General features: G+C 40.5%; 1 protein-coding gene across 1 annotated transcript; it reads right to left on the reverse strand.

Moving 5' to 3' along the window:
* Window positions 1-24,914, reverse strand: rasgrf1 (Ras protein specific guanine nucleotide releasing factor 1). The gene is made up of 27 exons (XM_038707051.1): window positions 24,259-24,914; window positions 20,668-20,774; window positions 20,236-20,383; window positions 16,660-16,752; window positions 16,324-16,577; window positions 15,030-15,109; window positions 14,741-14,934; window positions 13,415-13,524; window positions 12,897-13,015; window positions 12,206-12,366; window positions 10,611-10,674; window positions 10,099-10,241; window positions 9,882-9,964; window positions 9,520-9,768; window positions 7,629-7,999; window positions 7,411-7,530; window positions 6,321-6,491; window positions 5,997-6,103; window positions 5,246-5,358; window positions 5,100-5,160; window positions 4,319-4,422; window positions 4,141-4,225; window positions 3,831-4,028; window positions 3,665-3,744; window positions 3,457-3,574; window positions 3,303-3,371; window positions 1-2,415 (listed from the first exon to the last, which is right to left on the reverse strand). The coding sequence occupies exons 1-27, from the start codon at window positions 24,532-24,534 to the stop codon at window positions 2,323-2,325; spliced, it is 3,771 nt and encodes a 1,256-aa protein (XP_038562979.1). The 5' UTR covers window positions 24,535-24,914; the 3' UTR covers window positions 1-2,322.
* Window positions 24,915-25,099: the final 185 nt, after the last annotated feature.

Here is a 25,099-nt window from a genome sequence, read left to right on the forward strand (position 1 = left end):
CCTGATAAAAAATTTATTTATTAGCAAGAGGTAACTGGGAAACATATTTTTGTTAATTTGTTGTTATCATCGTCATCATCATCATCATCATCATCGTCATCTTTTCATTTTTTTTCTTACAAAACTGGGAATAGATCTTAAGGTGTGGAAACATGAGGGTTGAAAGATAATTTTCATACCACTGGGTATTGCTAACAGCAAATGTTTATTTGTTTATATACCTTATAAGAGTATGTGCATGTATAAGTGTATACAGTATAAGTATATAGTATTATTCTGTCTGTGAAGGTGTTGCATGCCTGCCATATGAGCTTCAAAAGTGTACTGTACATACATAGTAAAAATACATACAAATATTCACAGAATAAGCACTACGTTACTATATTCCTGCTAACAGAAATGGTTATAGACAGGATTACAGTATAAATGCAAAACACTTTCAAGTTGTCTCCTACCTCTAAGTCATGGTTTTAGAACCACACTGTTGCGTTTTGTGTTTAAGCTTGAGATACAACTGTTCTTTTTTTTTGTGAAAGGATTACACTGTGTTTCACACATTGAGAAAAAAAAGCAGGGTTGCATGTACAAAATGTACAGCACATCTCAGTGAGGTGAATTAACAACAAAGTACAAAATACTTTCCCATGTTCATATAAAGAGCAGGTCACTCTCTCTTATACTACTACAAAAATAGTGTTTGAATGCTGCAGGCAGAGGTCATTCACATACGTTTTATCATAGTTTTAAACAGCAATGCATATAACAGAGTGATATACAGTCACGTTCCACAATCACTGGAACAGCAAAAAGGACAGATTGTCTTTTAATTACAGAAGAGCAACAACCTTTTACTCTACAGAAGTATCGCCGGGCCTGAAGGTACAACACTCTCCACCGCATGTGATCTTTTTTTTGGAACTTAAACTTAAAAAAAAAAACATGGAGTTTGAACATAGGGAAAACTCTCTGTAGGCTACCATTCTATTTTAACGGTAAATTCGTATGACTAAGCTTTCACCTTAAATCACAGCAATCTAAAGAGATATAACCCTTCTTTATCACTGTGTTGTTACACAGATTATAACTGATTAGATAAAAGAAACTGTATCTGTCCAAGGTGAGTTTTAGCACCTTATGTGACAACAGGCTATGAAAGAAGAGTATCACTTTGTGACAAATAAAATGACACTTAAACCTTTTTCAGTCTTAGAGCAGAGGTTCCCAACTCCTCTGGACCGTTATTGGCCCTTAGAAATTTGCTACCAGGCAACGAATATACTGTACTTTTAATTCTTCAAGAATACCTGAATAATTAGAAAATAATGCATTTTTCATCATCTCCTGTCACGTTCCAACAACAATATATTACTAGCCATATGCTAGCAGCGTGGCTCTAGAGATGACAATGCTGGTCTGTCGAACAATCAGTCCACCACTTTGAACCAGACTGAAATATCTAAATAACTATTGGATGGAATGCATTGAAATTTGGTACAAATATTCATGGTTGCATGCTGATGTTAGCATTTGGCACGTTTTTGGCACTGCTGTACCTAAGTAAAGCCCCACAGAGCTGTTGGCATGGCGGTATAGACTCTTAGTTTATGAGTATGTGAGGTAACCGGTCCATCATCAGCACATTGAGCATTCATTCAGCATTAGTAGCTTTGTTTTCTGTTTAGTTTTCATCCCTGGTCTATCCAATTTGGCAAGTCCACAATGGCATTGTCAATATAAAAACTATCCGCAGTGCAAAAAACGATTGGGAACCCCTGACTTTAAAATAGTGAGCAGAAATGAAGAAACAAATCCCTCTTGTTTTGGTTTGGGAAGCACAGAGACAGTAACACTTTGGATACCTCACTGTCATCTCCTCTCTACATTTAAATACAGTTATATTCTCTGTGCTCTTTTACCTGATTTGATGCAGTTGTTTTTACAATGCTACATTGGTTGCAGAGAAACTCAGTCATCGAAAACTCAAACAACGGCCAGCAGCACAAGTGCTCAGAAAGTGCAAGGTCGACACAGTATGAGATGCTGCAAAATAATGTCATTGGTCACTAAGAAGACCAAAGTGACCTCTGTTATTATGCTTGAAGAGAGAAATAAAAAATAAAAAAATCCTTAAAGCAGGTGGTGTCATGGCAACGGTAAAAAAACAAAAATAAACACTGAAAGGTTTTGTGTCGTCAAACAACCTTAAACCTACTGTACAGAAGAGCAAATATCTTTAACATGTACAATTATACAAAAATCGATGTGTATGTTAACTGATGTGTAATATTAACAGAAAAAATATGTGGAGGGCCAACATCCCCATCAGTTGGGCACTTTAGGCTCAATTCTGAGTGAGGCTTCGTACAGGCTTTCTTCATCCAGAACAAAGCTGTTATCCAGTAGATACTGGGCTACCTGAAATGACAAAAAAAGAAAGGCAGAAGGATCATAATTATACAGGATATATAATTTCCTTTCAATTAAATTAATTTGTACACTTTTTAAACAATACAAAACAGCTAAGGCATCCAATATTGTTCACTGTCTAGTGGTTCCAGATCTTTTTGGTTTGTGACCTCTTAAAATAAAGCAGTGAACACTTCTGACCCATCATCACCTGTAGCAAATGTCTATAGATTATGACCTGTGACCCATCCCCCATTTTTAGAGGCCTGAAGAAGAAAACTATCCAGCAATTTATAAAGAAAATAAACGAGAAGTGCAAGAAAACAATATTGTTATTTAAATATGTATTTTGTGTAACATAAATATTTTTTTATTTTTCAGATTTCCCATCCTGTTAATTGTCTCACAATCAATGTAGTTAATCTTGCAATACCTTGGTCAGGATGTCTGAGGTTACAACACAGGCCTTACCAGGAACAGGATTGAAAAGTAGAAAAAAATGTTTCTGCTACACAAAATAAGATTTCTTTTTCAGAGTTTTTCTTGTGAACTACTGGATAATTTAACTTCTGCAGGCCTCCAAAAAGTGTTAAAATAAAACAAACTAAGAAGGTATAATCACTTTGGTTGTGCTGGCCACAAGACGGTCGATATATACGAAATGTGTAGAGGGGTCACAAGTAGACATAGCTTCTTTTTTACTATTTCTGCCCTAATAAAGACCCTTTGAGGCTAAAATTGTCAGCGCTTAAAACCAAAATGTCTTATGAAATCAAAGTTTTTAATATAACTTTTCTCCTTGCTCTGCCTACAAGTGCCTGAAAAACTGTGATTAGTTCTTAAGTTTCCCTGGACTTACTACGCACCACTGGTCTAACATTTTGGTATTTATTTACCTTTGGTTGCAGTTCAATCTTGTATGCTGTTTGCTGAAACTGCCTGATTTCTCTGATGATGTGAGAAATCTGTAAAAACAAGAGAAACCTGATGTTAAATTCTGACACACACTTGCACTAAGTCTCTCATGTGACAGGAAGCCAAACATCTCACCATTCTCATTTTCGAGAAGTTGACCAAGTTGTCTTCAGTGTAGTTGGGCGTTCCCTCCTCAATGAAAGCCAGGTCAGTGAGGTACATCCCCAGATACGGCACACAGGGAGGATCACAGCTGGTGGGAAAAAACACACACATCATCCCCTTGTACTGCATGTTTGCTTTATTGATCCAGTACAAAACTGTGTCCTTGAACTGAACTCACTTCTTCAAAGCCTCTCTCAGGTTTTTGAACCTCCCCTCTGATGAGACTAGCTTCTGCAGCTTGTCAATCAATGCTTTTGTCTAGAACAAAAGGTTATCAAGAAAACAATTAATCATAACACTAAGCACATTGGGAGGAAACAAAGAATACATAGGGAGATGCACACCTGCTTGGAAACCTTGAGCCAGGTCTTCTTGAGGCGGAAGACAGAGCTGCGGTTGAGGGAGGAGGTGATCTCGAGCACGGCGTTGTAGTTGTGGAGACAGCGACAGATGTCGGCTACAGCCACCCATTTTTCTATGACCACTACTCGAGTGACCACGTCCTCACAACGCAGGATCTCTGTGGCAATAAGGTTGCTTATCTTGCATAGGAAAAAGAGTTAAGTTAATTAAGAAATAAGTTTGAGCTCACTATCAAATCACTATTTGAAGACCAATACAAGTTACAGGTGATGTTTTTAGATTGGAACATACATCATTGAAGTGCTTTGTTGTTCTCATGATGTACGGCGTCTTCTCATTTTTGTCATTCTTCATCCAGCCTTGTCCAAAGAATTCCCTGTGAGGTGAACAGATTAACAAAAAGAAAAAAAATGGTCCGTGTGTTCTTCTTGGCCACAGACATGTACAGCTGGGATGGGTTGATACTCACGCATATGGGATGACCTTAAACACCAGGTGGTCCAGCAGAGTGAGCTGCTCTGCGATCTCCAATGCAGAATGGCTCTCAAAGGGGTCGGCCTTCCCTCCTTCCACCTATGAGACACAAAAAAAGCCCGAAGATGATTAAAACTGTAACTGGCAACTTAGCGCAAAGTGGCAGGTGAGTGAAAGACACAACATAAATACTCAAAAATCTGTAAATTTGATGTTGATAAAGGATACCAGAATACTCATGTTTAGAAAACTGCTCCGTCTGTGATCAACAAAACGGATGAGAGGCAAAAATCTCTGCCTGTATGTCAAGCTTCTTTTAGACCGGCCAGTGGGTCACTGCTTTTGATTTTTCACTTTCTCTGGGTAGAGAAATGTACATAAATATATATATAATAATACTCTTCTTCTCAGTTGATGTGGATTAGAGCGAAACGACTTTTCAATTAATTAGAGTAGCTGACCAACAGAAAATGAACAACTCTTCAAGTAACAAAAAGCCTCTCACATGTGAACAGTTTTATATGTTAGTAAACTGAATGTCTGCCCATTAATTTAGAAAATACTAAAATACTAAAAATATTCATTTATAATAAAAATAATTGTTATTGGAGCCCTAATGGAATCATAGTGGATTCCCATCATAGCTCCATGTGCTTCTGTATAAATGTGGAAACATTTGCATACTTTTGTTACAATCTTGCTTCCTGCAGCTTTCAAACTGCCCCGCACTAAAGGTTAACACTCACATGTAGACAGCAGCTACTGACTACACTCACCAGAGGTGTTACGTCTTCAAGGGTGATCTGATTGTCACCATGATCTTCCTGAGTTAGAGTCCTGACATACAGTAAAAGAGAAAGTCAAGCTCCTAATCACGTACAGTACAACACATCAGTTCAAACACTGGGTTTACATAATGTACCTGATGATGTTGGCTGCTGCTTTCCTCTCCTGGGTCAGCAGCTCAGGGTCATGCATCACTTCCTCAAGGAAGACAATGACTTTTGTCTTCAGCTCATTGTTACTCTCAAAGTCCTGAAGAGGGACACACAGCACACATACATGAGGTTTGGAAACTACTGTGTAATTACTTTCAACCACTAGTAATGTGATGTTCTTTGCTTTATAGATGCTATTTTAAAATGTCTTCCGTTTTTTAGTTAAACAAATTTTGCTTAGTTTTCATGTTTCACTTCTTTGTCTGTTACTGGCAAAACATTTCCCAAAGAGACTTTCACCAGTCCTCAAAGAACAAGGCTCTCCAAGCAACTAGGTGGAACATATGTAATTTTGTATGTAATGAAAATGGGTTTTGCTTATCACGTGTTACCAAAGACAGATTAGATGGTGCACAATGGTATAATACTTCACAGTTTAGCAGCTTGGCCAAAGACATTTGAGATGTAGATGAAATCACTACTCTCACAAGAAAGGAACCTACATTTAATTTGAACTGACTGAATTATAGAAATCAAGCTCTCAAGTTTTTTGTTCAGTCAAATAATTTTTTTTCTTTTGCAGAAATGTGTAAAATTCATGTTACCTGCTACAAAAGCTGACTTACAGAATCATTGTGAAAAGAAGCCATTAATCAGTAACTCAATATGTATACAAGACCAGTGTTAATATGGTGGGGTTCCAGCAGGGCGTTCAACTGTGTTGGGATGTTTTACCTGAGAATGTTTGGACACCCAGTGCCTCAGGACATTGAGAACTCTGTTGGTCGCTGCCCGTCTGATCACAAACTCTTTGTCTCCATTTCTCTGATCTGTTGGGAAGCCTACAGAAAATATATTGCATTTTTACATAAAACTCTCATTCATGTAATACACACAGCTTTCGCAAAGAGCAACAAGTTTGGAGAATCCATAAATCTAAAATCAGTGCAAACTGGAACTGACATGTTGCAGTTTTGAAATTCTTGACAGCCACGTGATGTTAACATGTAACTGAAACTGGACCTTAGTCCTAATAGAATAGTGCATAGGTGTGTGTACCAGTGCTGGCGAGGGACATCCTCCGATATTTTTCCTTGGTAGGTGTTCCCTCATTGGCTCCAGCTGTAGCAATAGCAAAAGCTGAGGCAGCAGACAGGGCACTGCGGTTGTTATCCAGCTCTCGACACGAGGACATCACCATGCCATTGTTGTAGGAAAACAGGGAGAACTCTGCAGGGGTTCACAGTAAGAGAGAAAAACTCAAAAGAGATTGATTTTGGTGCCATGTAAATCAAATCAGTGGTCAGTTTAAAGAGAGACATAACAAATAGCGAGTTTTCACATGACTCAAAATTGTCAGAAAACTGTTGGTATAATAGATATTTTATTACTGAGAGACTGCAGAATGGCCTGCTTGCCATTGCAAAAGCCTCCACTAGGGGGCACTACAGGCCAACATGACTGTTTTCCTCCAGACGTTCCTTTACAAGTGGCTTTGATATTCAAGATGGTTGCAGCTAAATATAGCCACCAAATATCACCATAACAGAGGAATCAACAGATTCTCTGCAGTCTGCTATGTTTGAATCCTGGGAACATAGACAGATCATAAGCAGCTAAAAATCCTGCACCCTGTGCTTCTCTCATTGCTTCACAATTTCACTTCAAGTCTTTATTTTACACATTAGAATCTTTTAAAATCTATTGTGTGATTTTGTTATAGATTCAGTAAGCCTCAGTACTGGGGGCGGAAGGGAAAACACAGCTCTCGATGTAGTTGCTATGACACAAGTTTCCCTAACACCTACTGAAGCCAAGCATTGGCTTTCCCAACATGATCATAACCATAAACCAATTTATATACTATATGAATTATGCTTGACATGTTTTGTTTTGTTTTCCACGAGAAACATTAACAAACTGACTATTGCAACCTATCGCAAAGTTAAAGATTTCTATATTTCATCCATATAAAATACGGCCTTTTTCCAAAACAAATAATTAATATTATGTAGTCGGTAACTGTGCAACAAATGTGGAGGGCTCAGTGATGAATGTGAAACTGGCTGGGACAATGGATATAGGTGCAGTTTACAAGCTTTCATATGAAACTGTTGAGTTGTAATTACATCACTAGGACACAATGTACCTGAGGAGTTTTTCGATTTGATGTTTTTTGGAGTGGTTGGTGACTTGGTAGGAGAGGCTTCTGGGTCCCCGTCATCACTCTGGTTTTGATCATTGTCGCTTTCTTCTCGTACGGAGAGATCTGTAACATAACAACATTACAAGGATCATTAGAAAACATCATTACAGCAAATCAACAGTGAAATAATTTACTGATAGGACCAGCTCTTGTTGACCTACCTTGCTTGGACACTGTGGTGTCCTCCACCTTGTCCTTCTTATCTTCTCCCTCATCAGGGATTTTGCTTGTGATAGGGCTGGACACGTACAGTTTGTTGATGTCCAAGGTGGTCTTGCTGAATGGGGACATGGTTGAGTACATGCTTGCATAGCCATTGGAGGAGCAGCTGAGGGCAGCCAGGTCAAGAGCTTTGCCCCCAGTGATGATGGGGATGTTGAGAGAGAGCTTGCGCCTGCGGTTTGGGGATGAATTCTTTGCAATAGCGAGAGGAGGAGGGGAGGAGAACTTTCTGCTGGCCCGGGGGGAGCTGGGAGGCTCTCCATACAGGAGTTTACTGTTCTGACTACTGGCAAAGAATAACTCCAGGGACCTGCATCAAGGGAGGATATGTGCATTTCAATTTAGGACATATTTAGGAATATATTTCTTTGATATTATGTAACTATACTGTTATATATGTTTTAGGAGCTTAGCTAAATACACAATGTTTTAGAGCAAGATACAAGCTGCAGTGTTGCAGAAAACCTCTCCCACTCCCTGCAACCCTCCTGGCGACCTCACGGGTTCCCATAAATAGCACAGCGAGTGATAGTGCGCATGGCCACTGCTGACACGAGCAACCAAGTGTAGGTGTCTCACAGTGACATGACAAGCACTACAGGAGAGCATGCTGCAGGGAGTGGCCATGGGGGGGCTCCCCGTGATCTGAACCCCACAGTAGGGCCCTCTGCTCTAGGCCTGTGGAGCAGCGAGTCAGTCCCACTGCAACACTCCGCGTCAATATTTCACGCTATGGATCTTTTGCAGACAAGGAGAGAGGGAGGGGAGGGGAGGGTGGGGTCCTGCAGCACCGAGGTTGGTTGCCATAGAGCGACAGAGCCCAGTTGAGACACTCCCAGGCAGGCAGGAGAGACTGTACCCAATTCCTGCCTTCGACCATTGAACACACACATAAATTCACCACACATGCGCGCACACACGCACACATAGACACACAGAGTGATACTGAAGCATCGTAGAGCCTGTCTTCGTCCTTTGCTCCATCTGCTGCTTCTCTGTGCTCACATTAACCAACAAAACAAACTCCCCCAAATACACACACAAAGCTTTACTGGACTTAACTGTTCCAGTGTCACAATCAAACTCATTCTGTCACATATAACTTCTTTTAAAAAAAATTTCCCTGAACACCAGCTGGACTCTCGTTTCACCAACCTCACATCCATCTTATTCATATGCAAATGTGACTAAACTTGACTACGTTCTCTACTGTCAGATTTAATTTGTAGAATTATAATATATGTGATATAATGCAAATTTTTAAAGGGGTATGCCAACAACCTAGCAAGGCAAGAAACAGAATGAAAGGGAAATGGTCAAAATCAATGCAGCAGAGGGGGAGATTTTCCCGATTTTTAGTCTCTGGTATGGAGCAAACTGGATTTAACTATCTTTTCCACAACAAACACCAGAAACAATAATTTGACCATTTGAACTTTTCTTTATATGGATGTTGCGTGAGCTCCTTTCTTGAAGTCACTGACTCCTCGATCAGCAATATCACTAAGTTGTACCCTTGTACATACATCTGGCTTACGATCTTGTAAGAGCTGCTACTGAACTGAGATTCCTCAGGTGAAACTACTCACACTTCCTTAAACTCTTCTGTGTAAAAACAGAAAGCAACCATTTATACGGCTGCAAGGTTCTTGGCTCCTGCACATGCCTTGACGAGAGGATGACAAAGCTTCATATTGTTATAGATCAATCTCATCTTTATGTAGCGTGGACAGGTCTGGATGTATGCCAGACAAATCATGTGTTTGTCTATAGTAAATGCTGTCAACAGCCTTTCAAGGTTCAAATCCAGCCAAATGTAATGTGACTGACCGAGCAGGGATGGCACTGATGGGCTTCTTGTAGATAGTGATGAGTTTGTCTAGCACCACATCGGCGGTGGTGAACACGCGATAGGAGTGCAGGAAGGTGTTGAGGAAATCGATGGAGAGGAAACGGAGGTCGGTCAGTCTCTCCAGCAGGCGCTCGACGCTGGCGTAGCGGATCTGGAGCACCTTGCAGGAGTTCATCATCTTACTGAAGCGGATGTCCACATCATCGCAGTACAGACTTGAATCCGACCTGCTCAAAAAGCAAAACAAAGAAGAACAAAATCAGAAATAAATGCCAGGAAAAAGCAGAAGCTGCAAAGAGTTGCATATACATACATATACAGTATGTATAAGTAAGCTTACTTGATCATCTGTGGCACTGTGACTTTAGAGTTGTCTTCAAAGGCGTTCATCATCAGCCCATTGCAGCGGATGTTGTCTATGCACTGTATGACAGATGCAAAAGGAGTAAACAGAAAGGACAGAGGAAATGTTAGTGAGTTCTGTAATATGCAGGCTTTCTGCCGACATCCTCGGCTTCTTGTCTGACTACTGGATACTGTGATGTGTGCTGACATGCCTGGCTGATGTCACTGGTCCATGCAGACTTCTCCTGCCTCGAGGAGGCCACCAGGATGACTGTGAATGACTGGCTGTCCTTTGGCTCAACGACAATCTTAAAGTCCAGGTGCTCCATGTCCTGACCGCTCTTGTCTGATTTGGCTTTGAGGTGAACACAAAGACATAAGGAGATGTCATTCTCTATAAATTCATGCACATAAACATACACCCACATAAATAAAATAAATTCAGTACATTTCAAGTGTTATATATAATGTATCTACATTAACAACAAATGAAGAAAAGATCAACATTCTTATAAAAACAGAGGAATTAATCAATTTTTATTTATTTAAGTCTATTTTACTTTCTAGTGGCACTTTGGAGCACTATTTCTCATTTGTTCCAAATATTGATTTTAAAATATTATTACATCCCAGCACATTCTAGTAATCATATATTTTATACATTATCACACATGGTACATATGATGCATATTTATGTAAGCTGCTACATGAATAAAACACTCACACTCATCGTCTGTCCCCTCAGGGTCCTCCATAAGAGTGCAGTCTATAAGTGAGACTACTCCATTCTGCAAAAAAACCCATACAACATACATTTGGTTTCTTCCCACCAGCCTCATTTGACATACTATAACACAAACTACAACTGTTTACACTACTACGTTCAAGGTTCATCAGCTGACTGCTTCTTTGAATTTCAGAATTAAAAATGAAATCAGCATCTGAATTACCCTTCAAAGTGGAAATATGTGATAGTGAAAAGGGCTCAGCAGCTTTTCTACTGCCTCTACTCTCTACTGAAACACCTTTGGAGTAGATTGGGGATATTGACTCTGTTTTATACCTTTTTTATTCAAGGCATATTAACATTTTCATTTATTTGATGTTCTGTTATCCCTTTGTTAAAGAAGCAATCAATTGTATGGTGTCGGTGTCATCAACTCTAAACGTCTTAGCAAAACACATTGAACAAATCTTCAAAAAGACTCATACAATTATCTGTGACACGTGTCCTTTATGACTTGATGATCGGTTGCCTTTCTGTATAGGCCAGGGGTTTTCAAAGCATGAGACTGCGGGCCTCTCCTCGGACAAAGCTTAAAAAACGTGCCCACCTCAGTTCAATTTCTGCATGTCCATAGGATCATGGAGCAGCTGCAATTGAGTTAAATAGCCATATATTGCTGTTTGACACAATTTCAAACTGCATGTAAATACAAAACAGGTCTAAAAAAATTGTGTAATTCCCGAATTATCTCCTTAACCAATTTAGAGAAATTTAGATAATCCAAGAGTATGGTTCCCTTATAATATTTAAATTAAAAAAACAGTTTGTCAAAAATCCTTCATGAACCTTGTTTTCACCTTGAGTTTCTGAGGATCCTCACTGCCATTCACCCTTGTGTCTTTCACCCTTTTTTCTTGTCATAATATGGCTCTGACGTGGCCGTAGGTAAAACAGTAAGGCAAAAAATTACTTTACTGTTTTGGTTCACTCTCATAGTGTCGTTTTTGGCTCGATGGCTTAGCACCAAAACAGCGACTAACTATTTGAGCATTAAGGAGCTAAAGACCCAGATATTTCCCTCAAGAGTTGGTAGAAACCAAAAACGGAGCTAAAAATGAACAAAAAGACTTACATAAACATTTCAGGTGGCCAGATACACAACTCCAAATGAATGCTTTTTATAAAATCTGAGACTCTAGTTGTATTGCAATTATATGTAAGGCCTTCATCTGAAAGCTTTTTGGCCTTATCTTAGACCCCAAACATCAATCGCCCTTTGTAATGTTGAGAAGAGTAATGTGGAGTAATAATACACCACTGCTCTATTACACACATCAAAGTGATATCAAGCAGCTGCTTTCAAACATGTGCAATGAGTCTGTGCATGTGTGTGTGTGTGCGTGCGTGTGCAAGCTTGCATGGGTGTGTGTAGCTCCAGTGGTCAATGATAAAAGCCACGACATCGCTAACCCCGCAGCTTTCATCTCCTGTCAGTTAATCCGTTCAATTTAGCTCAGAGATTCAGGGTTTTGTGGATTGTGATGTTTGAAATAAGGAACAGCTCCACTGCAAGCTCAGCAGCGCAGGCCCACCTTGGTGAGATGAAGCTTTCCCCCAGAACCCCTGGTGCAGATGATTAAATGCTTGGAGAAGAGAAAGCACTGCCTCTCCCCCTCCTTCTTCAGAGACAGAGAGCCCAGTCGCCCACGGGTGATCTTGCCCTTCTCGCTCATCGGCACCTGGATGAGGGACCCTTTATGTGGGAATAAAAGAGTGTGTGCAAATAGAAGGAAGGAGGAAGAGAGAGGGAGAAAGATACATAGATGAGTGGAAAAGAGGCAAGGACAGGGGAACAACCTAATAAGAGAAAGAATCAATAGCAAATAGCGTTCATATCCTCTACATATGAATACATGTACGGTCATGCAATATACTAAGGATTAAATAATCTAGCATTTCTGTTTTCCCTTTCCTCATCTATCAAGGCCTGCTGGGGACGTGTGACATTTACAGTCCCAGATTCATCATCAGTTTGCCTCTGAACAGTCTAATTACACTTGGAAATTAAAGACTCTCCTCATGAGGAGTACATGTTGTACACCAGAGAGACAGAGAGAGAGAGATGGCGAATGGAGTATTTCCTCCTAAATATGGAGCTGAGGATGTAAGATCAGGCTGTCAGACAGGTAAGGAGGGACAGGAAATCCCCCTCTGCTGCAATTCCGTGGACCTAGAGTTTTTTTCGCTGGGATCTCAAGTACAACACTTAAAGGCAGGGGTTACCTTGTCTTACAAACGTCTGGCTGGTGTCGAGGAGAATCTCGCAGCCCTCTACGATCATGCGCTCTATTGCCAGGTTCTTCCTGATGTTTTCGGTCTCGCTCACTTCATCGTGCATGATTCTAGGGAAAAAGGACGTTTCATCATTCTCATTTGATCTGTACAGGACTGCAGAGAATCCAGTATGGAACATGACACAAAAATGACTCAAACATAAGTCTCATGAGTCTCCCTGTAAATGTTAATTTTATGATTATATGATGACTGCTGAATGCAGTCTGAGAGGAAGACTGCAGACACTGCTATTTACCAACCTGTTAACTATAACCAGTTTCACCATACTGGTAATTACTTATTTGCTAGATGTATGTCAATGTATATAAATGCAAGAATATGATTCCATTTTGTCTGCCCCCCTTCTGAAACCAAACCATTGCATTTTATTCTGTGTTGTGTAAAATTATGTTGCTCAGTTGAGATTCCACTCAAGTCTTGGCTTTAACCATATTATATAAAAGTACCTGGAAAGCTCCTCCAGCTTAGATTTGGCGTAGTCCAGACTGTTTCTCTCTATATGTTCATGGGGTGTGTGCGCCAGAAGTTCGTGGAGCGTAAGAATGTAGCGGGGAATCTAAAGAGACAGAACAGAAATCAACTGGGGAGTATAACAGCTTACATGCGCGCATAAATGTAACAACAACATGAAGATGCACACGCAGGAATATACGTGTGTGTACACTAATGAGAAGTAGATCATTGGAGAGCACAATCTACACTCATCAGCAAAATTTATTATCAACACAGCACAGCCAGCAGTAGGCCCCAGCAGAGTGGACTGTCGGGAAACTGCGTGCCTCGCCAGAAAGGAGGCATTATTAAAGCCTGAGCTCCAAAAACGACCACTTTTTATAGACATGAATAACACTACAGGGATATTCTGAGCAAAAGCAGACAAGTGCCTGCTGTTTCTGTTTTTGCTCAGTGATGCTACAAAATGGGACATCGGTCAGAGAGCCAATGAGTGCTTAAGAAGGAGGCGGGTCTTTGAAGTCCTGGCTGAGCCACGACAGCCAGATAGCCAGAATAGAGGCCAAACCACATGGCTGAAAATATTGCTATGGTCAGAGTGGAAATCAGTCTGATTTAGTTCTGGGGTTTTATTTAATCAATAATAAAACTACACTTCTCATATGTACACTACAAGTACAACTAAATAATAATTAATAGTTGGGATTTTGTCATTTTGGGCAGTAAGCCAAAACTCACTGGCACCACAATTCATCATACATATTGCAAACTATCTCCAGTAGCTGATATGCAGCAGTAATAAATAAGATATGCTTATAATAAATAAATAAAACCTGAAAATGACTATTAATGGAAACTGATAGCAGTGGAATAGAGGTTCAAATTTGCGCAATTCACTGTGTGCTGTTAGGACACGTTACCAGAAGATCAGAAGCGGATGTATAATTTCAATGTTTACAAACACTGTAGACATAAACAACATCTGTCAGTTGGTGTAACTGTGACAGTGGTCTGCAAACTTAAAAAAAGAAGACTAAAATGACTTGATAGTCAAAACCCTTACAGAAAACAAAGAGGCTAACTGCTTTACTGACAGCTACAACTGGGTTTCATTGGCATAGCTATAGCCACCTAGTATTAAGTTGGTGAATTATATGGCCCAAGGGTCACATTCATCTATGGAGAGAAGAACTCTGCCCAGAATGGCTGTGAGAGCTCAAAATTAACGACAAAAACTGGCTCCAGGCTGCAGCTCTGCATCAAACAAATGAGTCTGCCTTTATATTTCTTGTGTATATCAGTGAGACAAACGAGCTAACCTGGAACATGGGGTAGGTGAGGAAAGTCTCCAGAGTCCTCTCCTCACAGTCGGGCTTGGCCTCGTACTGCTTCAGCAGCTTGTCAAAGTCTCGGTTCTGCTTGCAATGAGCCAGGATCTGCAGGCTGTACTGGTGGTTCCTCACAAACTCCTGGTAGATGTTCAGCATGGGCAGCAGGATGTCAAACAGGTCCGCTATAGAAGATCAATACCAAGATACCATAACAATGACATAAACAATACTGAGGGCAAGAAAATGAAATGAAGACAGTAAAGGAGATGTTCCTTACCCAACACTAATGTTGGCCAGCTTGCTATTCTGGCTTTTAGACCCTGGTAAAATATCTGATGTAGAAACATGATAGTTTCACTGAAAAAAAAAAAATTTAAATAGAAACAATGTTAAAATATTATCTTCTCAAACAATTACAGAGTTTGTGTTAATAATTCTGCCGACATCCAGTGATGTTGTGAATGATGTTGTTAAATGAAAGCCCTGATATCAGACAGTGTGTACAAGAGCATGAGTGTCCAGGTTGTGAGCATGAACGTGCTTGGATGAGTGTGTGGGTGGATTTTGAATAGGCCAATGAGGTTGCATGGAAATTACTGTCTTCGATGTCTGTGTGTCCAGCAAAATTTTTTTTTGAAGGGACACAAACCTCAATCTAGAAGCTTGAACCTAATAATAATATAACTTAATATTTGTTGATATTGACGTCTCATAACCTTTAAATTTTGCTTTTCTTTATGTAAAAGTATAGTTACAAGATCTGCAGCCAAACAAAGGGATGCACCCTCTCAGGAGAAAGAGTAGCCTATGTTCAGCACGTAATTGTTCGAAAGTTCGAAATCTTAGCTGTTCTAGTGGAAATGTCAGGGTTGACCAAAATCAACATTCTTTTTCTGCACAACATCGTTATCCGCTACAAGTATACTGCAATGGTAATTTATTCCCTATGGCCAGAAGTGTTGGACTGACAGATCAACAAACCAACCATTCATCACTAAAACCTACTAGATGGTGACATAATTCTTTCAGGACTTTCGTGTGTCAGTCTTGAAATGAGACAGAAAAGGCTGATCAAAATACTGACACTTGAAATAGATTTTGTCTGATTTTCCCACGTTTTTTTATTTTATTTTTAGACCAAGCAATACATTTTCTGTGTTTCTGACCCCTTAAGGTAGACAATCACTAAATGCATCTTTAAGGTAGACAATCACTAAATGCATCTTTAAAATTACATTTCCAGACTTAAACTTGTTAAAGGTATATGTGGAGTTTTCTTTTAAACATTCACATTTATGATTATTACTCTGTGTTTTGCAAAGCTGGTTTGTGAAATATTGTTAAATCTGAATAGTTTGCATCCATTTTGCTAACTAGCAGTCTTCTTCATTGCTGCCTGTTCTTGCATGCATGTGTGTGTGCATGAGATATAAACAAATCGAGGTCCTGCTCACTGTAACATTGCTCCATAGTGCTACTATTGGTAAAGAAAACTCCACAGGCTACCTTTAACATGATTATATTTTGTAAGGCAATTAATGGAAATGCTCTGTGTGATGAGAGGATCCGACCTGTTGAGGAATATGCTGCTGACATCATCATGGGTGATGGGCGGTTTCTTGGAGCTGGCTGCCATGCGGAGCGGCCTCAGGAAGTTGTTCACCAGGATGTGAAGCTGCTGGACGTACTCGGCCTCCGAGTCCAGCATGCTGAACACCACCTGGTTCCTCTTCCTCATGCTCTCTGCGTGTGGAGAGCGGATGTAATCCTGAATGATTGTCTTCCACTTCCTCCTGCAGATCCAGCCTCGCAGGAAGCTCTGGACCTGTTATTGTAATGGCTGTAGTCAGTTTCTCAGCATCTTAAGATAAAAAATGTAGTAAACTAGTTTAAATCACATGCTTTACTTTTTTGATCTTCTTGATTTCTGAGTCGTCATCAGTTGGGGTGGCTGCAGGGCTGGCGTGAATCTTCTCGTTGTCTTTGAGCAGCCCAGAGATCTGCCAGGGATGCAACCGCAGAAATGACCAGTCATTCCCACTCACACACTTTTGTCTTCTCACTTACTGTACCAGCAAGTAAACAAAGTGAGTGAGTCAACAGGACAGGACCTGTCAGCGCTGTCAACACTGAGACATTAGCCTGACTAAACTAGATGTGTTCACTTGGCTGGATATCTCTGCACCAATATTGATTTACATTGGTGATTTAAGTGCAATATGTACCAAACTGTCCTGCATGTTGACAAGAGGTAAACTGAGGGTGCTGAACCCTCCCCCCCTAACAGACTGAAGCTGCCTCGAACTGTTTGAAGCTAAGTGTCTTCATTTTCTTTGTAGACTGTGAGAGAGTTAATTGTCATTGCATTTCATAGAAGAGATGCAATATAAAGCCGTGTTCATGCATATTCAGCACATCATTTGATTTCAAGCATCACATTTGCACATTAAAGTAAAATGACTATTTGATCTGAAGAATACAGCTGGGAACACTGCCCTATTGGAGGCATTGTTTCTGAGAGGAGATGCAAAGTGGAGGGTGGTTGGCCTGAACATGTCTCTCTCTCTCTGTGATGGAGTAGTGCTTCCATTTCTGTCTCCTCACAATGCTTTATACACATATAATGCAGACATGACAATAATCAGCATAATCCATCATTTTCCCACTGGCTCAGCTGTTATTTGTTGTGCTGGCAGGATGGGACAAATTTTGGAAAAGAATGAGTGTGCAGTGCAAGAGAAAGTGGTGATATAGTGTTATTGTGCCAGTTCAGGAAGTCAATTTACAGCACGTCTGAATGGTACTACGTGTGGTTGCCACACATTTGCCTGTAAATGGAGAATCCTGTAATCCTTGGTTATTGTGATTAGTCAGAGAGGACAAAATCCTGGATGTTTTAACAGTGCTCACTTTTCAGTTGAGAACTCCAACACTGTAAAACGTCCGCCATCAGAAGCTCAGCCAAAATGGCCCAAATGGATCCTGACCCTCAGGGGTGTAAAGTGGGGCTACTATCTGTATGTGTATTTGGAGGGTGGTCCGGTGGTTAAGGCCTCACAGCAAGAAGGTCTGGTGTTTGATCATTAGTCATCCCAGGCCTTTCTGTGTGGAGTTTGCATGTTCTCCCCCCCTCGCAACCCTGAACGGTTAAGTGGTTGAAGATGTTGGAGGATGGATGGATGGAAGTGTATTTGGAGACATGTCTTAAATTGTTTTCTACTGGCATGTATATTCCTCATATGTACAGTGGGTACGGAAAGTATTCAGACCCCTTTAAATTTTTCACTCTTTGTTTCATTGCAGCCATTTTCCAAAAATCAAAAAAGTTCATTTTATTTCTCAGTAATGTACACTCAGCACCCCATCTTGACAGAAAAAAACAGAAATGTAGAAATTTTTTCAAATTTATTAAAAAAGAAAAACTGAAATATCACATGGTCATAAGTATTCAGACCCTTTGCCGTGACACTCATATTTAACTCAGGTGCTGTCTATTTCTTCTGATCATCCTTGAGATGGTTCTACACCTTCATTTGAGTCCAGCTGTGTTTGATTATACTGATTGGACTTGATTAGGAAAGCCACACACCTGTCTATATAAGACCTTACAGCTCACAGTGCATGTCAGAGCAAATGAGAATCATGAGGTCAAAGGAACTGCCTGAAGAGCTCAGAGACAGAATTGTGGCAAGGCACCGATCTGGCCAAGGTTACAAAAAAATTTCTGCTGCACTTAAGGTTCCTAAGAGCACAGTGGCCTCCATAATCCTCAAAGAAAAGAAGAACCCAAAGGTCACTGTGGCTGAGCTCCAGAGATGCAGTCGGGAGATGGGAGAAAGTTGTAGGAAGTCAACCATCACTGCAGCAATCCACCAGTCGGGGCTTTATGGCATAGTGGCCCGACGGAAGCCTCTCCTCAGTGCAAGACACATGAAAGCCCGCATGGAGTTTGCTAAAAAACACCTGAAGGACTCCAAGATGGTGATAAATAAGATCCTCTGGTCTGATGAGACCAAGATAGAACTTTTTGGCCTTAATTCTAAGCGGTATGTGTGGAGAACACCAGGCACTGCTCATGACCTGTCCAATACAGTCTCAACAGTGAAGCATGGTGGTGGCAGCATCATGCTGTGGGGGTGTTTTTCAGCTGCAGGGACAGGACGACTGGTTGCAATCGAGGGAAAGATGAACGCGGCCAAGTACAGGGATATCCTGGACGAAAACCTTTTCCAGAGTGCTCTGGACCTCAGACTGGGCCGAAGGTTTACCTTCCAACAAGACAATGACCCTAAGCACACCGCTAAAATAATGAAGGAGTGGCTTCACAACAACTCCGTGGCTGTTCTTGAATGGCCCAGCCAGAGCCCTGACTTAAACCCAATTGAGCATCTCTGGAGAGACCTGAAAATGGCTGTCCACCAACGTTTACCATCCAACCTGACAGAACTGGAGAGGATCTGCAAGGAGGAATGGCAGAGGATACCCAAATCCAGATGTGAACAACTTGTTGCATCTTTCCCAAAACGACTCATGGCTGTATTAGATCAAAAGGGTGCTTCTACTAAATACTGAGCAAAGGGTCTGAATACTTATGACCATGTGATATTTCAGTTTTTCTTTTTTAATAAATTTGCAAAAATTTCTACATTTCTGTTTTTTTTCTGTCAAGATGGGGTGCTGAGTGTACATTACTGAGAAATAAAATGAACTTTTTTGATTTTTGGAAAATGGCTGCAATGAAACAAAGAGTGAAAAATTTAAAGGGGTCTGAATACTTTCCGTACCCACTGTATGTATACTCGTTTTGCTGCCAAGACAATAATGAAGTTAAAAAAAAAGTCTTAAAAGCTTTCTTGGCCCAATCCCTAACTTCAGCACCTCCCATTTTCCCCATTTACTGTCATGTCGCTCGAGGTGCCAGGCTTCAATATCTGATCATAAGGTAAAAATAACACCTGTGGGACATGTCCTATCTGTCAAGCCTTATCCTGAACTGCACAACAAATCTCAAACTCTTTGACTGTCTGAACATTGAGCTTCAAACAATCTCTCACTGCCTATTTGTTAACATTATGGCAAATCTTCATCATGGAAAGTTTCACTGATTTAGCTAGTAGCAGTTCCTGTTCATGCTGTGCATACAACACTCACCTGGATTACTTTAATACTGAAGAAAAAGTCTGAATCTTTTTAAGATCTGAAGTTAGATCTATTGACATTTATCCTCAATGGACATCGGAGATCCTGACACCACTGTAAAGAGTGTATTCAGCTGGTTGTAGCAAAATGTGTTTAGATGTGACTGAGGTATGACTCTGAGAAGGAGAGGTGTGATGTTTGTGGCAAATTGCGTCAAATGGCGAGTGACATCAAAATTCGGATGCTGTTCGTATCTGTTCAGATCGCATGATGTGAATAATGTACTGTACTGTGTCTGTTTACATTTTTACTCTTCAGTGTAAAGGCATCACAGTGAATATTACCTCTGACTTAAGCCTTTCAATCTCTATTTCCCCATCTTCTATCTGTTGTCGAAGTTGCTTAGCAACTGTTTTCTCCGTCTCCACAATCTGAAGCAGATGAAGATACTTCTGCATGAGAGTCTCATGCTCGGTGGCCAAGTTTCTGTAACTGTAACACATGCAAACACACACACACACACACACACGGTTTTATATTGCAGTAATGAAGTAATAAGTAATGGAGTTCACATCAGTGTATGTAGTTTCATCTTACGTTCAAAGCAATCAGATTTTTACTGTGAACAAAGCATTTTTCTGTCATTTCTAAATTTTTCACCCCATGAATGAAACCATGGCAACATCCCCTGCAGACTGAGCACATCTGTCAAAGATCACTTACCTTCTGCTGACTTATTCAACTTCTAATTGCCATGTCTGCACATGTGCCTTTACCTGGCGTGTGATATTGCAGCCACCCATTCATCGCAGTCCTTTACATCTTCTGTGCGTAACTCGAGCGCCTTCTGGTTTTCATGGGTGAAGCTGACAGTGAAATAGTACTGAAACAAACAAGGGGGGAGATGTTGAGGAGTTCTAGCTAGAAACAACAGGATTATCATTAATCTGACATGTTATATGTTCTACACAGAAAAGGAGCATTCCTTATTGCATATCTTTTAAATAAATCTAGAATATAGTGGCTTAACTTCAGCTTCTGCTCTGCTTTTGTCTTTGTGTTTGTTCCACTACCTGGCTGCTGCAAACATCAAGCGGGTGATTTAAAACCACACAGGGCCCGGGGAAGCCACATCTTCCTCGCCCACCACTGCAATTGATGGAGCACACTGAGGGAAGCCTCCCCCAGCTCGGTTCCTGGGATGTCTCTGGTTCCCAGGAGGAAATGCCATAAGACATGGAGGCTGGAGCCACGGCCAATTACATAACTGTGCAATTCCTGTTTCCTAGCAACTGAAACTCAACTGAAAATCATTATTATTATATGTTATTTTTATCAATTAAGTAATTTACTAAGGCTTTATAAATTAAGCACAGGTAATTGATAGGGGCCAATGATGATTCGGGCTTCCAACTTATAAAACATCTATTTTGCTGGGATATCCTCCTTCATAAGGAACCATTCTGCATAAAAACTTTAGTACTTTTGCACAAATAAAATTCTGAATACAAAACTTTTACTAGTATTGCCACTTTTACTTTATAGAGGATTTGAATATGCCTGCTATCACTGATTAAATGACACAAATGTAACTATTTGGATACATGCAAAAAAAAAAAAAAGTGAAATGTCCTTTCCTGTGGACTGTTCCAGCTGTGTTGAGGGAGACCAGACGCTAATCTTTGGCCTGCAGATGTTCAACAGGCGCCTATCAACCTGCAGCTGATCATTATTCAGGGCTGACTGCTCTTCCATCTTCACATTCATTAGGTATTCATCCTACCGTCAAAGAAACTCTATTTCTGGCAGAGAGGAATACATGTTGTTGTAGTTTTCTCTCATGATCGCTCTCAGAGCGAGGTAAGTGTCTGGTGTGATGCAATGTTAAGCACACTGTCTGCTTCCTGCGTTAGGTTTATGGCTGAGTCATTCACCTTTAAAAAAATAATTACTAATCTTAACAGTGACATGAGATTGACACAACATTGATACAATTCATCATGTAGAGTATCATTATTATTATTATTATTATTATCATTACTACTATCATTACTATTATTGTTGTTGTTGTTGTTGTTGTTGTTGTGTTGTTGTTTGTTATTATTATTATTATTATTATCATTTATTGTTTATATCTATGAAAATTGATATGGGGGAAGACTTGTGAATGAGTGGTAAATAATGAAATAGACATTAATTGTTTTTTCTACATGAGTGGAATAATTACTATTCCTTGTATATTGCTACTGGCTGATAAACAGCTCAGTTGTATTCCAAAAATGCTGAAAAAGGGCTTTCCTGAATTATATAATGAAATCTATACATAATATATTCCCTGGAGGACTACATCCCGGTAATCACTCTCCTTGCAACCACTTTCATTTTAATGAGGAGCTTTAGTTTGGATGCTAGCCTTCACCCACCCTAAAGAGTGCAGGATATCATATTTTACTGGTGCATATTAGTCAGATATTTCGATTTACAGTACAAATCAACCATCTCTTGCTCCCATAGCGTCTTGAGTTATTGGTTGAAGTGCTGCTGTTTCCCAGTGTGAGCGAGTGGTGTTTTCTATAAATGGACTGTGACCCCTCCAAGGTACTGCAAGGAATACATTTAGCCCAGATAGTGCTTGCATTAATAGGAGAGATGCGACACTACTTCTCCCCTCTCTGTTACCCTGCCTCTTCCAACTGCATCATTCTTTAGGATGCAAATAAGGGTTGCCATAGAAACCTCTGGCTCAAATGCATTATCATTTTCACACTAACTGCATTTGAGGATAAATATAATGTAGGGATTACGGCAGATTGCTCAAACGTTGCCACAAAACCGTGAATCCAGGTGGGGATGGGAGATAGAGCTGATATTTTCTTACTCCTATTCGTCCTTGTTAAGGATGTTTGTTTTCCTTGAGAGGTAACTCTTCAGCAGCCTGTCTGATCAGTCACATTAGTCATTCATTATTTGTGCACCTCTTCGTGCTTTCACAGAACAAAGCAAATCAAATATCTTGTCTCTGGTTTATCATGAATTCAGTCCAAGATGGTAGAGATCTATGAATCAGGCTTTTCTCACCATGTTCTAATGTATGCATTGAAAACAGCACAATGCAGATGGAAACAGCACTGCTAACAAAAACATAGAGAATCCAAATTCTTTCAGGGAGGTTTGTTTTGGGGTGCCTTTAAAGCAACGGTGGGGGCACAACATTAGCCACTGTGTTGCATTCTGCTTTGTCAGCACAAAGGCAGCTGTTCACAGGAAGAGCCTGGACTCACTTTGGATTGCAGCCCTACCTACAGAGTCAGGCACAGAGCCTGGAGAGAGGAGAGCCGGTGGCAGTGAAGCATTATGGTCTTGGACTGTTTTTTCATAATAACAATGTTGACAGACCTGCTAACCTTCCTGCTGCTCACTATCACGTTTTGTTGATTTACGTTTGCTATTCAAGTGAATACTTAATTAGCAGATATGATTTAAATGTATAAATCCTGCTACATCTAGTCTTTATAACACTGCAACAGGGTGTGCTAGAGTCAAAATTGCCACTTGTAAAAAGTGATTAAACAATTACCATCTATAATGCAAATGAAAACTCCAGTATTAGACTCAATCATTTCATTCAGGTGACCCAGATAAGTGCTGACTGATCACTGGCCCCCTGCTGTTTCTGGAGCGTCAACTGTAATTTCATCGTTTCACCACAAGATAGAAACCTTGAGGCAACAACTCCTTTTTTTGCACGTTTTGTTGGAAGGAGCATTAGGTATATCACTCTCCGCCCAAAACGTGAAAAAGATGATGAGTGAAAGTCAAAAGCAAAATATATTGCAAGACATGATGCAAATGCATCACCCTGATGACAAAAGTAATGCATTAACATGCCATACACCACTAAAAACTATCTCGCCAATAAAAAAAAAATGAAGGGATCAAGCTCGGGTGCGGCAACCTAAAGTAAAACACTGCATAGCCCAATGCCAAGGCTGCTGTAATATCATTAGGTGTTAACATTGTTACCTCATCATTAATGCCATGCATGAATTACATAACGTGCAATACAGCAATCTGGAACCTAGTGCCATTCTACTGCGCTGGATTTGAGGTCATCGTGCGATGGGAAATAAGAACAATATATGCATAAGAAAAGCGCTTTGTTTGGGGTTAAAATAGTTCAAAGGCGTTTGCGGTGCAGGAGCAAATTTTGCATTCTGTGTTGCACCTCGTCAATATTTTAACGTGAAGCCTGCGAAACAATAAAAGCAGTGAGAGGGAGAGAGAGAAAGAGAGAGAGCGAGAGAGAGAGAGAGCGACTGTGTGTGTGTGTGTGTGTGTGTGTTTGTTTGCGCGCGCGCTCTCCATACCTGCTTTTCCAAACACTCCTTGGCTGACAGCGAAGGTTTCGGTGAAGGCGCCCTGTCGCATATGCATCCCTCCAACAGGTATAATCCCGAGGGTCGAGAGCTGGACTCGTTCTCAAAATAAAAGAGCATATTCTGTAACAAAGCAAACCACTTTGAGTGCCATTTCGTGTTGTCTGAGCTCTTTTTGCTCAAGCACCCTCGTCTTGTACCATCCTTTTTTGCCAAAAGCCCCAGGTAGGTGACATGACCATCATTAAGTCGTATTCCTTTCTGCATTTTGATGAGGAGACTTCAGCTGTGCAAGGTGGATCGGTCGTTACATCCTTCTGAAGTCGCTCCAGAGAGAAAAAAATATAAAGAAAGACAAGATGTTGACTTTCTGAATGCGGACAACTAGCAGCAGCAGGCTTGTCCACTCTGTCCGACGCATTCACCGTGCTGGCATTAAAGTAAAAAGAGAGAGACAAAACGAGCAGCACAAGTCTAGCATCCTAAAATCTCTTGTCATACTCCGAGCGCTTTGAAGGTCCACATTATCCGATTAAAAAAAGTCGGAAACGGTTGTCGAGAGAAAGAAAAACAGTCGCAAGGTGAGAGAGGAAGGGGTTCGGGGTTCGTCCTTTTCTCACATGAAATCTCCAGAAACCAGTTGGCTTGGTGCTGAGCTAGGCAGTGCTGGGTGAAGTCACGTGACGCATGCTTGGGAAAGCAGATTTCAGGACCTTGGACAGGAACGTTTCAAGATGCGGCATAAGTTGGGTTTCCTCTCAAGCCCACAGTATTAGGTATTATAGATACAAGAGACAAATGGAAAGTAGACGTTTAAAACAAAACAATCTTT

The sequence above is a fragment of the Micropterus salmoides genome, unplaced genomic scaffold (genome assembly GCF_014851395.1).
Source record: "Micropterus salmoides isolate LMB-PRFRI ecotype aquatic unplaced genomic scaffold, ASM1485139v1 Ms_hic_scaffold_8, whole genome shotgun sequence".
Taxonomy (NCBI): Eukaryota; Metazoa; Chordata; class Actinopteri; order Centrarchiformes; family Centrarchidae; genus Micropterus; species Micropterus salmoides.